We start from the raw sequence: 11,739 nt of genomic DNA on the forward strand, positions 1-11,739 counted from the left end.
TTCAGTATAGTGTGAGGAGTTAGCAAGGTAACTTTGGTCAACTTGGGATAACTGGTACCACGATAGTGGCTTACCTTTTAGCCAGGTACATTTCTATGGCAAAGAATGCTTCAGAACTAGCCTGCTCCGGGGCAGGCTAACTCCGGGATAACTACATTTATCCTGAATGAAGTGTCTGAGCTGCAACTTCAAATCAGATTGCCGCCTCCTCACAAAGATTGTGTCATCATCCACTTCATTTGAGGATGACAACTAATTACATCTTGTATTAATCAAATGTGTGTTAAATAATGTTAAAATATCACATTACATATTTAGTAAGAAATGCATTTGAAACTTAACGCACAGTAAAACTTTTGTATGACTTAATACAATGATTTTATCGATAGGAGTGGGAAGAAAAGGTGCTTGTGCATTGATAACCACACCTAAAAGTCTATTTCACACGATAGCCTGCTGAATTAGCAATAATCTGAATCACACCAGAAAGGCTGTTCCACATTTCAGGGACAAAGCAGTGCTTAATAAGAACAATTTGTAAATCCATTTATGTTTATTAAAAAAAGTATACACAGTTTGGGAGACAATTACATTTGTAAACGTGTGGACTGCAACCTATCTGCGCAAGCTTATTCTTACACAGGTCAAAATGACTGATGAAACTTTGGCTAACTGAAAATGCTTAAACGGACTACTTTTTCCAACAAAAAAAAAAAAACTGTTTGGAACCCAAATCTAGCCCAGGTCAAATTCACCAAACGTAAAACTGTTCCGTCCCTCGGGAAGTCTCTGCAGCAGAGCTAATTTCCATTATCAACCGAGCAGGATCATAATCTTTTCTATATTAATCTCTGACCTGCAAAAAGGCACAGAAACAGCAGAGAACAGGTTGAGTCAGGCTTGTGACACCCCCCCCAAAGCAACAGCATAGGACATGTTCTCATGGTCGTGATACAACTTTCCCATAGCCCCCCCTGGCTGGGTCATAATCTTGTCTGTATTCGTCTCTGACCTGAGGAGAAAAAGAGACCCACTTGTTTATTTTGCCACAGACAAGTGTTTTGGTCTACAAGGGGGTGGCATAGTTCACAGACTAAGCTCACATAATAGATCATATATACACGGTCACAGAACGGTGAGACAACATGGTCACAATTATATAACCAATTAACATTCCATTTGTCCAATTGATAATTCAGCATTGTTAGTGTTATGTAACTTTCAACGTTCTCATACACTTAACTTGTTGACCTAGTTGATCACTTTAAAATCAAACAATTTTGTGAAAACTATCAATTCAAAAATCAATATAAACCTAAAACACAGCTAATACACAAATCATTGATGTCATCTCTAAGGTAGTAAGCATGCATTTCCCTTGGGTTTGCCCATTCATCCCGTGTAAATTTACCTGACCACCCGACTTGCCACGGCCATACTGCCTGCCCTCTTTGAAACCAGCATCCCAGTCAGTTCTGATGATGCGGTCATCCAGACGTGTCCCGTTTACAAACCTCATAGCATTTTCTGCATCTGTACGCGTGTAGTACCTGGCACAGGGATTAAGGCGCTCTTGTGGCCAATGTGCCAGTTTCCAGAAACACAGATTAAGCCTACTATTGGACTAAGAAGGACTTTGAAGGACTTTGAATGGGCAATCTCCATTGAGCATGCGTTTAGTCCAGGACTAGGCTTAATCTGCTTCCGGAAACACAGCCTAAAGTGTATGGGTATAGAATTACAAGTCTTGAACCAAAAAGCTCAAACAACTCAAAAAGGATACTCGACGAAGCAGAAGCCGCATGCAGTCTTCTTCACCTTATCCAGGCCAATGATGATTCTCTTCACATCCCCACTCTTGGAGAAGAGCTCGTACACTTGTTCTTCTGTGGTGTAAAAGGACAGGTTACCAACGTAGAGTGTGTTAGCCTGTCTCAGCACTTTCTCTTGCTCATATCGATTGCCCTGGAAGGAGGAGAGGAGAAAACATATTTAGAAGAGTCATGTAACTGCACAGCAGCCCGGAGGACATACAGTAACTAGCTAGCTAACATTAGTATCATTCAACACTAATTTCCACGGAAATGAGTATAGAGGTCAGGGGGTGGGTGGATTTGTTAAGAGCCGCGATGCTTGGTCTCAACATTAACACGCATCGCTTGCGGTACGTTTTTGGAAGCATAAGGACCTTATCAATCATATCGGCGAGAAATAATTACCCAAAAAACTAAAAAAGGTTAAATTATTACACACCTTTATAGCGTTAGGGTTCATGTTCCCACAAGGCCATTTCGCCATGTTACAGCGTGTGTTTCCGGAAGACAGAGGGACCACCTGTGCTAATTAGCTATCTAGCATGCTCCGAACACTTGTGTGTAAAGAAAGAAGGCTGCCAGAAACGTGTTGTCACTGAAAAATACTGTGTACAGTAAATGTATATTTTGCATTTGGGAATTTTTTTGATGTGGCATGAATGTAAAAGGGCTTTATGTTTCTAGAACCATATCGCAATTGAAAATCAATTCACGTTTTGATGGAGTATTTGGCTGTTTTGGCTGCCAGAGTCATTCTACCTCTGAAAATAACAAGATCCTAGCCTCTACGAATATCGTCCAAGGACCTTACATGTTCTGTAAGGGCGAATTGACTCTGGAAGCCAAATATTCCATCTAAACATGAATCGACTCTCAATTGCGGTACGGTTCTAGAAACATAAATCCCTCTTACATATCACATCAAAATAAATTTCACAAATGCAAAATACACACTTACTATACACTGTTTTAACCGGTTTAACCGTTGCAGCAGACAGTATTTTTAAGTGACAAAACGTTTGTGGCGTCTGTCTTCCATTTACACACAGGTGTTCAGAGACGGAGAACAAAAATATAAAAACGCAACATGCAACAATTTCAGTCAATTGAAATACATTTATCAAATCAAATTGTATTGGTCACATACACATATTTAGCAGATGTTATTGCAGGTGTAGCTAAATGCTTGTGTTTCTAGCTCCAACAGTGAAGTAATATCTAACAATTCACAACAATATACACAAATCTAAAAGTAAAAGAATGGAATTAAGAAATATAAATTTTAGGATGAGCAGTGTCGGAGTGGCATAGACTAAAATACAGTAGAATAGAACACAGTATATACACATATGAGATGGGTAAAGCAAAAATATGTTAACATTATAAAAAAGTGACTAGTGTTCCATTATTTAAAGTGGCCAGTGATTCCAAGTCTATGTATATAGGGCAGCAGCCTCTAAGGTGCAGGGTTACGTAACCGGGTGGAAGCCGCCCAGTGATGGCTATTTAACAGTCTGATGGCCTTGAGATTGAAAAACAGCTTCTGTCTCTCAGTCCCAGCTTTGATGCACCTGTACTGACCTCGCCTTCTGGATGATAGCGGGGTGAACAGGCAGTGGCTCGGGTGGTTGATGTCCTTGATTATCTTTTTGGCCTTCCTGTGACATCGGGTGCTGTAGGTGTCATGGAGGGCTGGTAGTTTGCCCCCGATGATGCGTTGGGCAGACCGCACCACCCTCTGGAGAGCCCTGCGGTTGCGGGCGGTGCAGTTGCCGTACCAGGCGGTGATACAGCCCGACAGGATGCTCTCAATTGTGCACCTGTAAAAAAGTGTTAGGTTTTAGGTGCCAAGCCAAATGTATTCTGCCTCCTGAGGTTGGAGAGGTGCTGTTGCGCCTTCTTCACCACACGGTCTGTGTGGGTGGACCATTTCAGAGCATCAGCCGAGGAACTTGAAGCTTTCCACCTTCTCCACTGCGGTCCCGTCGATGTGAATAGGGATGTGCTCCCTCTACTGTTTCCTGAAGTCCACGATCAGCTCCTTTGTTTTGTTGATGTTGAGTGAGAGGTTATTTTCCTGGCACCACACTCCCAGGGCCCTCACCTCCTCCCTGTACGCTGTCTCGTCATTGTTGATAATCAGGCTTACTACTGTTGTGTCGTCTGCAAACTTGGATGATTGAGTTGGAGGCGTGCTTGGCCACGCAGTCATGGGTGAACAGGGAGTACAGGAGGGAGCTGAGCACGCACCCTTGTGGGACCCCTGTGTTGAGGATCGACGAAGTGGAAGTGTTGTTTCCTACCTTCAACTCTTGGGGGCGGCCCGTCAGGAAGTCCTGGACCCAGTTGCACAGGGCGCGGTTTAGACCCAGGGCCCCGAGCTTAATGATGAGCTTTGGTCAATGAACAGCATTCTTACATAGGTATTCCTCTTGTCCAGATGGGATAGGGCAGTGTGCAGTGCAATGGCGATTGCATTGTCTGTGGATCTATTGGGGCGGTAAGCAAATTTAAATGGGTCTAGGGTGTCAGGTAAGGTAGAGTTGATATGATCCTTAACTAGCCTCTCAAAGCACTTCATGATGACAGAAGTGAATGCTACGGGGCGATCATCATTTACCTTTTCTTTCTTGGATACAGGAACAATGGTGGACATCTTGAAGCAAGTGGGGACAGCAGACGGGATAGGGAGAGATTGAATATGTCCATGAACACTCCAGCCAGCTGCTCTGCGCATGCTCTGAGGACGCGGCTAGGAATGCCGTCTGGGCCGGCAGCCTTGCGAGGGTTAACACGCTTAAAATGTCTTACTCACGTCGGCCACAGAGAAGGAGAGCCCACAGTACTTGGTAACGTGCCACGTTAGTGGCACTGTTATCCTCAAAGCGGTGTTTAGCTTGTCCGGAAGCAAGACTGTGTCCGCGACGTGGCTGGTTTTCCCTTTGTAGTCCGTGATTGTCTGTAGACCCTGCCACATACGTCTTGTGTCTGAGCCGTTGAATTGCGACTCCACTTTGTCTCTGTACTGACGTTTTGCCTGTTTGATTGCCTTACGGAGGGAATAACAAACACTGTTTGTATTCGGACATATTCCCAGTCACCTTGCCATGGTTAAACGCGGTGGGTTCGCACTTTCAGTTTTGCGCGAATGCTGCCATCTATCCACGGTTTCTGGTTTGGGTAGGTTTTACCTCTCACTCAACGTCAACAAAACAAAGGAGATGATGGTGGACTTCAGGAAACAGCAGAGGGTGCACCCCCCTATCCACGTCGACGGGACCGCAGTGGAGACTAACTAAGTCGCTCTGGATTAGAGCGTCTGCTAAATGACTAAAATGTAAATGAGAAGGTGGAAAGCTTCAAGTTCCTTGGTGTACACGTCACTTACAAACTGAAATGGTCCATCCACGCAGACAGTGTGGTGAAGAAGGCGCAACAGAGCCTCTTCAACCTCAGGAGGCTGAAAGAATTTGGCTAGGCACCTAAAACCCTCACAAACTTTTACAGGTGCACAATTGAGAGCATCCTGTCGGGCTGTATCGCCGGCTGGTTACGGCAACTGCACCGCCCACAACTGCAGGGCTCTCCAGAGGCTGGTGCGGTCTGCCGAACGCATTACCGGGGGCAAACCTCCCGCCCTCCAAGACACCTACAGCACCCGATGTCACAGGAAGGCCAAAAAGATCATCAAGGACATCAACCAACCAAGCCACTGCCTGTTCACCCCGCTATCATCCAGAAGGCGAGGTCAGTACAGGTGCATCAAACCTGGGACCGAGAGAATGAAAAACAGCTTCTATCTCAAGGCCATCAGACTGTTAAATAGCCATCACTAGCACATTAGAGGCTGCTGCTGCCTATTGAAATCACTGGCCACTTTAAGAAATGGAACACTAGTCACTTTAATAATGTTTACATATCTTGCAATACTCATCTCATATGTATATACTGTATTCTATAATATTCTACTGTATCTTAGTCCATGCCGCTCTGTCATTGCTTGTCCATATGTATATATTCTTAAATTCCATTCCTTACTAGATGTGTGTGTATAAGGTATATGTTGTGAAATTGTTAGATATTACTTGTTAGATATTACTGCACTGTTGGAGCTAGAAGCACAAGCATTTCGCTACACCCGCAATAACATCTGCTAAACACGTGTATGTGACAAAAACTTTGATTTAATAGTCTGATAGATTAATTATTAATGACTAATTATTACACCCTGAAACTGTGTATAATGTGTTAGAAATGTGTGAGTGTAGGACCAGTAAAGGCTATGGCATTGAGCCACTATTTAGCAATGTGAGTAAGAGTTAGGCCAGACAACAAAGACAACTGAGAAACTAAGATGAAGAGGCCTCCCAATTTAGGGAGGGGAGAAACTTATGAAAACATGGTGCAGAATATTGTGAGAACGGCAATAACTGAGTAATGCAGGGAGTAGGATATGTGTGTGTGCGTGTGTATGTATGTATGTGTGTATGCAAGTGTGTATGTGTGTGTGTGTGTGTGAACTGAAGGTCAGTAGAGCAGTTTTAGAGTGGAAAACTACAGCCCGCCTACAGAGGGGAGGGATTTATTTTTGTATGACGTACGAGTATAAAAGATGGACTCTGAAATTGTGATGGCAGAATTCTCAATGAATAAATATCTCTGACTATGCAGACCGGGACTCTGGCCGTTACTTAAATCCCAAAAGACTTACAACCTTTTGGGAGACGCACAGAGACACTAAAATAGTTTGTTAAATAATTCACATAACATAGTCACAGTGGGTACCACATCTCCTATACACTTCCTGATGAACTCAGTCACCGTATCCGTGTAATCGTCGATGTTATTCTCAGAGGTTACCCGGAACATATCCCAGTCCGCGTGATCAAAACAATCTTGAAGCATGGATTCCGATTGGTCAGACCAGCATTGAATAGTCCATAGCACGGGTACTTCCTGTTTGAGTTTCTGCCTATAGGAAGGGAGGAGCAAAATGGAGTCGTGATCAGATTTGCCAAAGGGAGGGCGGGGGAGGGCCTTGTAAGCGTTTCGAAAAGTTGAGTTTAGACCCTAATCTATGGATTTCACGACTGGGAATACCGATATGTATCTGTTGGTCACAGATACACTACCAAAAGTATGTGTACACCTGCTTGTCGGACATCTCATTCCAAAATCATGGACATTAATATGGAGTTGGTCCCCCCTTTGCTGCTATAACAGCTTCCACTCTTCTGGGAAGGCTTTCCACTAGATGTTGAAACATTGCTGTGGGGACTTGCTTCCATTCAGCCACAAGAGCATTAGTGAGGTCGGGCACTGATGTTGGGCGATTAGGCCTGGCTCGCAGTCGGTGTTCCAAATTCATCCCTCAGGTGTTCGATGGGATTGAGGTCTTGTGCAGGCCAGTCAAATTCTTCCACACCGATCTCCACAAACCATTTCTGTATAGACCTCGCTTTGTGCACGGGGGCATTGTCATGCTGAAAACAGGAAAGGGCCTTCCCCAAACTGTTACTACAAAGTTGGAAGCACAGAATTGTCTAGAATATATCACTGTATGCTGTAGCGTTAAGATTTCCAGTCACTGGAACTAAGGGGCCTAGCCCGAACCATTATTCCTCCTCCACCAATCTTTACAGTTGTCACTATGCATTGGGGCAGGTAGCATTCTCCTGGCATCTGCCAAACCCAGATTTGTCCGTCGGACTGCCAGATGGTGAAGACTCATTCATCACGCCAGAGAACACATTTCCACTGCTCCAGATTCCAATGGCGGCGAGCTTTACACCACTGCAGTCGACGTTTGGCATTGCGCATGGTCATCTTAGGCTTGTGTGCGACTGCTTGACCATGGAAAACCATTTCATGAAGCTCCCGACAGTTATTGTGCTGATGTTGCTTCCAGAGGCCGTTTGGAACTCGGTAGTGAGTGCTGCAACCAAGGACAGACAATTTTTACGCCCTACGTGCTTTAGCACTCGCCGGTACCATTGTGAGCTTGTGTGGCCTACCACTTTATGGCTGAGCCGTTTTTGCGCCTAGACGTTTCCACTTCACAATAACAGTACTAAAAGTTGACCAGGGCAGCTCTAGCAGGGCAGAAATTTGACGAACTGACTTGTTGGAAAGGTGGCATCCTATGACGGTACCACGTTGAAAGTAACTGATCTCTTCAATGAGGCCATTCTACTGCCAATCTATGGAGATTGCATTGCCGTGTGCTCGATTTCATACACCTGTCAACAACGGGTGTGGCTGAAATAGCCAAATCCACTAATTTGAAGGGGTGTCCACATACTTTTGTATATATAGTGTACCTTAAAAGAAAGTAGGGGCATGGATCAGAAAACCAGTCAGTCATTTGCCTCATGCAGCGTGACATCTACTTCACATAGAGTTGATCAAGTTGTTGATTGTGGCCTGTGGAATGTTGCCCCACTCCTCTTCAATGGCTGTGCGAAGTTGCTTGATATTGGCGGGAACTGGAACACGCTGTCACACACATCGATGCAGAGCATCCCAAACATGCTCAATGGGTGACATGTCTTGTGAGTATGAAGGCCATGGAACAACTGGGACATTCAGCTTCCAGGAATTGTGTACAGATCCTTGCGACATGGGGCCGTGCATGATCACGCTGAAACATGAGGTGATGACCGTGGATGAATGGCACGACAATGGGCCTCAGGATCTCGCTACGGTATCTCTGTGCATTCAAATTGCCATCAATGAAATGCAATTGTGTTCATGTCCGTAGCTTAGGCTTGCCCATATCATAACCCCACCATGGGGCAGTCCGTTCACAATGTTGACATTAGCAAACCGCTCGCCCACACGACGCCATACACGCTGTCCGCCATCTGCCCGGTACAGTTGAAACCGGGATTCATCCGTGAAGAGCACACTTCTCCAGTGTGCCAGTGACCATCGAAGGTGAGCATTTTCCCACTGAGGTCGGTTACAACACCGAACTGCAGTCAGGTCAAGACCCTGGTGAGGACGACGAGCACGCAGATGAGCTTCCCTGAGACTGAAGAATTTCTGCACAAACTGTCAGAAACAGTTTTGCAAACCCAGTTTCATCAGCTGTCCGGGTGGCTGGTCTCAGACGATCCCACAGGTGAAGAAGCAGGATGTGGAGGTCCTGGGCTGGCGTGGTTGTGAGGCCGGTTGGACGTACTGCCAAATTCTCTAAAACGACGTTGGAGGCGGCTTATGGTAGAGAAATTAACATAAAATTATCTGGCAACAACTCTGGTGGACATTCCTGCAGTCAGCATGCCAATTGCATCCTCCCTCAAAACTTGAGACAGCTGTGGCATTGTGTTGTGTGACAAAACAGCACATTTTAGAGTGGCCTTTTAAGCCCTGTTTCCATTGGCACTTTGAAGTCAACCTAGGTTGGGCTGGCCTTGGTGGGCTAGCTAAACAGTTAGCATAACAGGCTAGCTTGCTCACTTAATTCCTACCTTGCTTGCCATGTCATTGGCGATTAGCTTGCTAACCAAGCAAACCAGACGACAGGTTTGATATGATGTTACTAGCTAGCTTTCAATACAACCTGACCAGCTAAAATTCCTGCTAGCTAGCTAACTAGTTTCAACTCTGATTTGCTAGCTAATGTTAGTTAGCTAACGTTAGTTATTTAGCATTCGAGGGCTGACTGTTCTCATAAAAGTTTATTGTGTAGTGCAACAATTAATGAAGGATCCATCTATGGTGGTAATTCATGTCATGTCTGACTATTGCAGTACTGCTTGTCCATATGCTAGCTAATAGCAACAAGCCCAGACGAGCTAGCTAAACGTTGTGTCAACATCCAGAAGTGATCAGCTTGGTGGTTGCATAGTAACGGTGTCACCAGCCCGAATTCTAATCGAGCTGGCACCAGTTGTGAAACTGGGCTGCGCTGTCCCGGGTTTCCCTTAACCCAGCTCAAATTTGAGAATTCCATTCGAGCCAACTTGAACTTTTGAAATTTTAAGTGCCAGTGGAAACAGGGCTTTACAAGGTGCACCTGTGAAATGATCATGCTGTTTAATCAGCTTCTTGATATGCCACACCTGTCAGGTGGATGGATTATCTTGGCAAAGGAGAAATGCTCACTAACAGGGATGTAAACAAATGTGAACAAAATTGGAGAAGTTTTTTGTGCGTATGGAACATTTCTGGGATCTTTTATTTCAGTTCATGAAACCAACACTTGACATGTTGTTTATATTTTTGTTCAGTGTAATTAGCATAGGTAGTCCACTGTCTTCCGTAAACCAGCTATGTAACATGTAGGCGGTTCTCCCATAAAATGATTAATTAATTCAAGGTTTATACCAATAGAAAATTGTCAGAAAAACAGTAGTCCGAAGCACTTCTTCACCATATATGGTTCAAAAGTTAGACGATTTACTGAGAATTTTGCATGTTTAGAGTGAATGTAATGTCATCACAGGCATGATCAAAAAGTGGAGAACTGTGGCGCTGTTCTGCCGCAGAACTTCAGCTGACAAGCAAACCCCGTTTTTCTCTGCATTCTACAGCAATGAGTGAACGCCCTATAACATGGGAATATGGCTGCGTGAGGCCCTATTAAAAAGGTGTGTATCAACTTATTTTTTGTATTATTATTATTATTTTTCTGTTATGAAAGATAAGGTCCTTATACTTCCAAAATCGTACCGCCAGTGATACATAATCATATTCAGACCAAGCGTCGGGAATCTTAACAAAACGCCCCCGTACAGCAGACGCCTTCGTCCAATGACTTGTGTGTGATGTAATAGAACTGAGAGTCTTGATCATGGGCTAACGTTAGCTAGCTAACAAACAATAGTTAGCTGCCAAAAATATTCAGTCGATTCTTGATTTCACCATTCTTACCTTAAAATGTTGGTCTCTATATTGACTTACATCAACGTAGGAGTCGCTGATTAGCGCATTTAATTTAATAGACATCGTGTTTCAAAGATTAAATGGAGTAAACTGTTCTCGCTAGCATGATGGCTCCTTCTTGTGCTTGTTCTTCTTCGTCGATGAGGTTTAACGGCTTTTGGCATCCAATATATGTTGCATTACCGCCACCTACTAGACTGGAGTATAACTCCCTTATACTTTGCTTAAAAAAAATAAAAAAAATGCAACAAATACCCTACCATCTAACACTACACTCACAATAAATAAATAAATAATAATAATAACTACCATACTCTGCTATTTAAATTTATTTATTCCTACTTCAGGCCAACAGCCTGAATGGATGGGACACCACCACTTAACACACCCTGTAACTCTTCTGATGTCAAGTCTCACACACCCAAATACCTCTCTGCAGCTGCCACCACAACCTCTATTTTCTGTGACTTACATTCCATCCCTGCAGTACAGTTGACAACCATTGCTATAAATGCCAAAAATCCAATGTTGCTGAAACACATATCACTTGTTGGTTTATCCCTCTGTACTGGTACAGATATACGACTCACACCATTCCTCTCAGGATCCCTCCCCCTTGACTCATCTTCCTCTACTTTCTTCACTGCCTCAGCATATGACAACTTCTTCACTACTCTAACCCTGGAAACCTCAACCTGCCTCTCTCGCACCGGACATTTCTTATCTACAGCCCCATGGGCACCCCTACAATTAACACATACCACTACTTTCCCCAATGCTACACATTCCTTTATCTCATGCCCTTCTGCACACTTCTCACACCTAGGAACCTCCCTCCTACACACTGCTGCCACATGCCCATAAGCTTGACACCTGTAACAACGTAACCTATTCGGCACAAAAGCTCGTACCGGATAACTTTTATATATCCTAACATCACTTTGTCGGGCAAAGACTCAACATCAAAACTCAAAAGAACAGACAATGACTCTTCTGTGTCACCACTCATGCCCCCCTGTCTGCGTCGCACCAAACA

General features: G+C 44.2%; 1 protein-coding gene across 1 annotated transcript; it reads right to left on the bottom strand.

Annotated features, from left to right (window-relative positions):
• Window positions 1-534: 534 nt before the first annotated feature.
• Window positions 535-10,856, bottom strand: LOC121539924 (nuclear cap-binding protein subunit 2). The gene is made up of 4 exons (XM_041848570.2): window positions 10,692-10,856; window positions 1,784-1,965; window positions 1,412-1,550; window positions 535-1,012 (listed from the first exon to the last, which is right to left on the bottom strand). The coding sequence occupies exons 1-4, from the start codon at window positions 10,764-10,766 to the stop codon at window positions 941-943; spliced, it is 468 nt and encodes a 155-aa protein (XP_041704504.1). The 5' UTR covers window positions 10,767-10,856; the 3' UTR covers window positions 535-940.
• Window positions 10,857-11,739: the final 883 nt, after the last annotated feature.

Source organism: Coregonus clupeaformis, chromosome 26 (assembly GCF_020615455.1).
Source record: "Coregonus clupeaformis isolate EN_2021a chromosome 26, ASM2061545v1, whole genome shotgun sequence".
Lineage (NCBI taxonomy): Eukaryota > Metazoa > Chordata > Actinopteri > Salmoniformes > Salmonidae > Coregonus > Coregonus clupeaformis.

Coding starts and splice junctions, on each gene's coding strand:
- LOC121539924 (XM_041848570.2), bottom strand. CDS start 10,766: ATGTCTATTAAATTAAATGCGCTAATCAGCGACTCCTACGTTGATGTA. Junction 1,966..10,691: donor ATAGAGACCAACATTTTAAG/GTAAGAATGGTG, acceptor TCCTCCTTCCAG/GGCAATCGATATGAGCAAGA. Junction 1,551..1,783: donor TGCGGCTTCTGCTTCGTCGA/GTATCCTTTTTG, acceptor TCCCTGTGCCAG/GTACTACACGCGTACAGATG.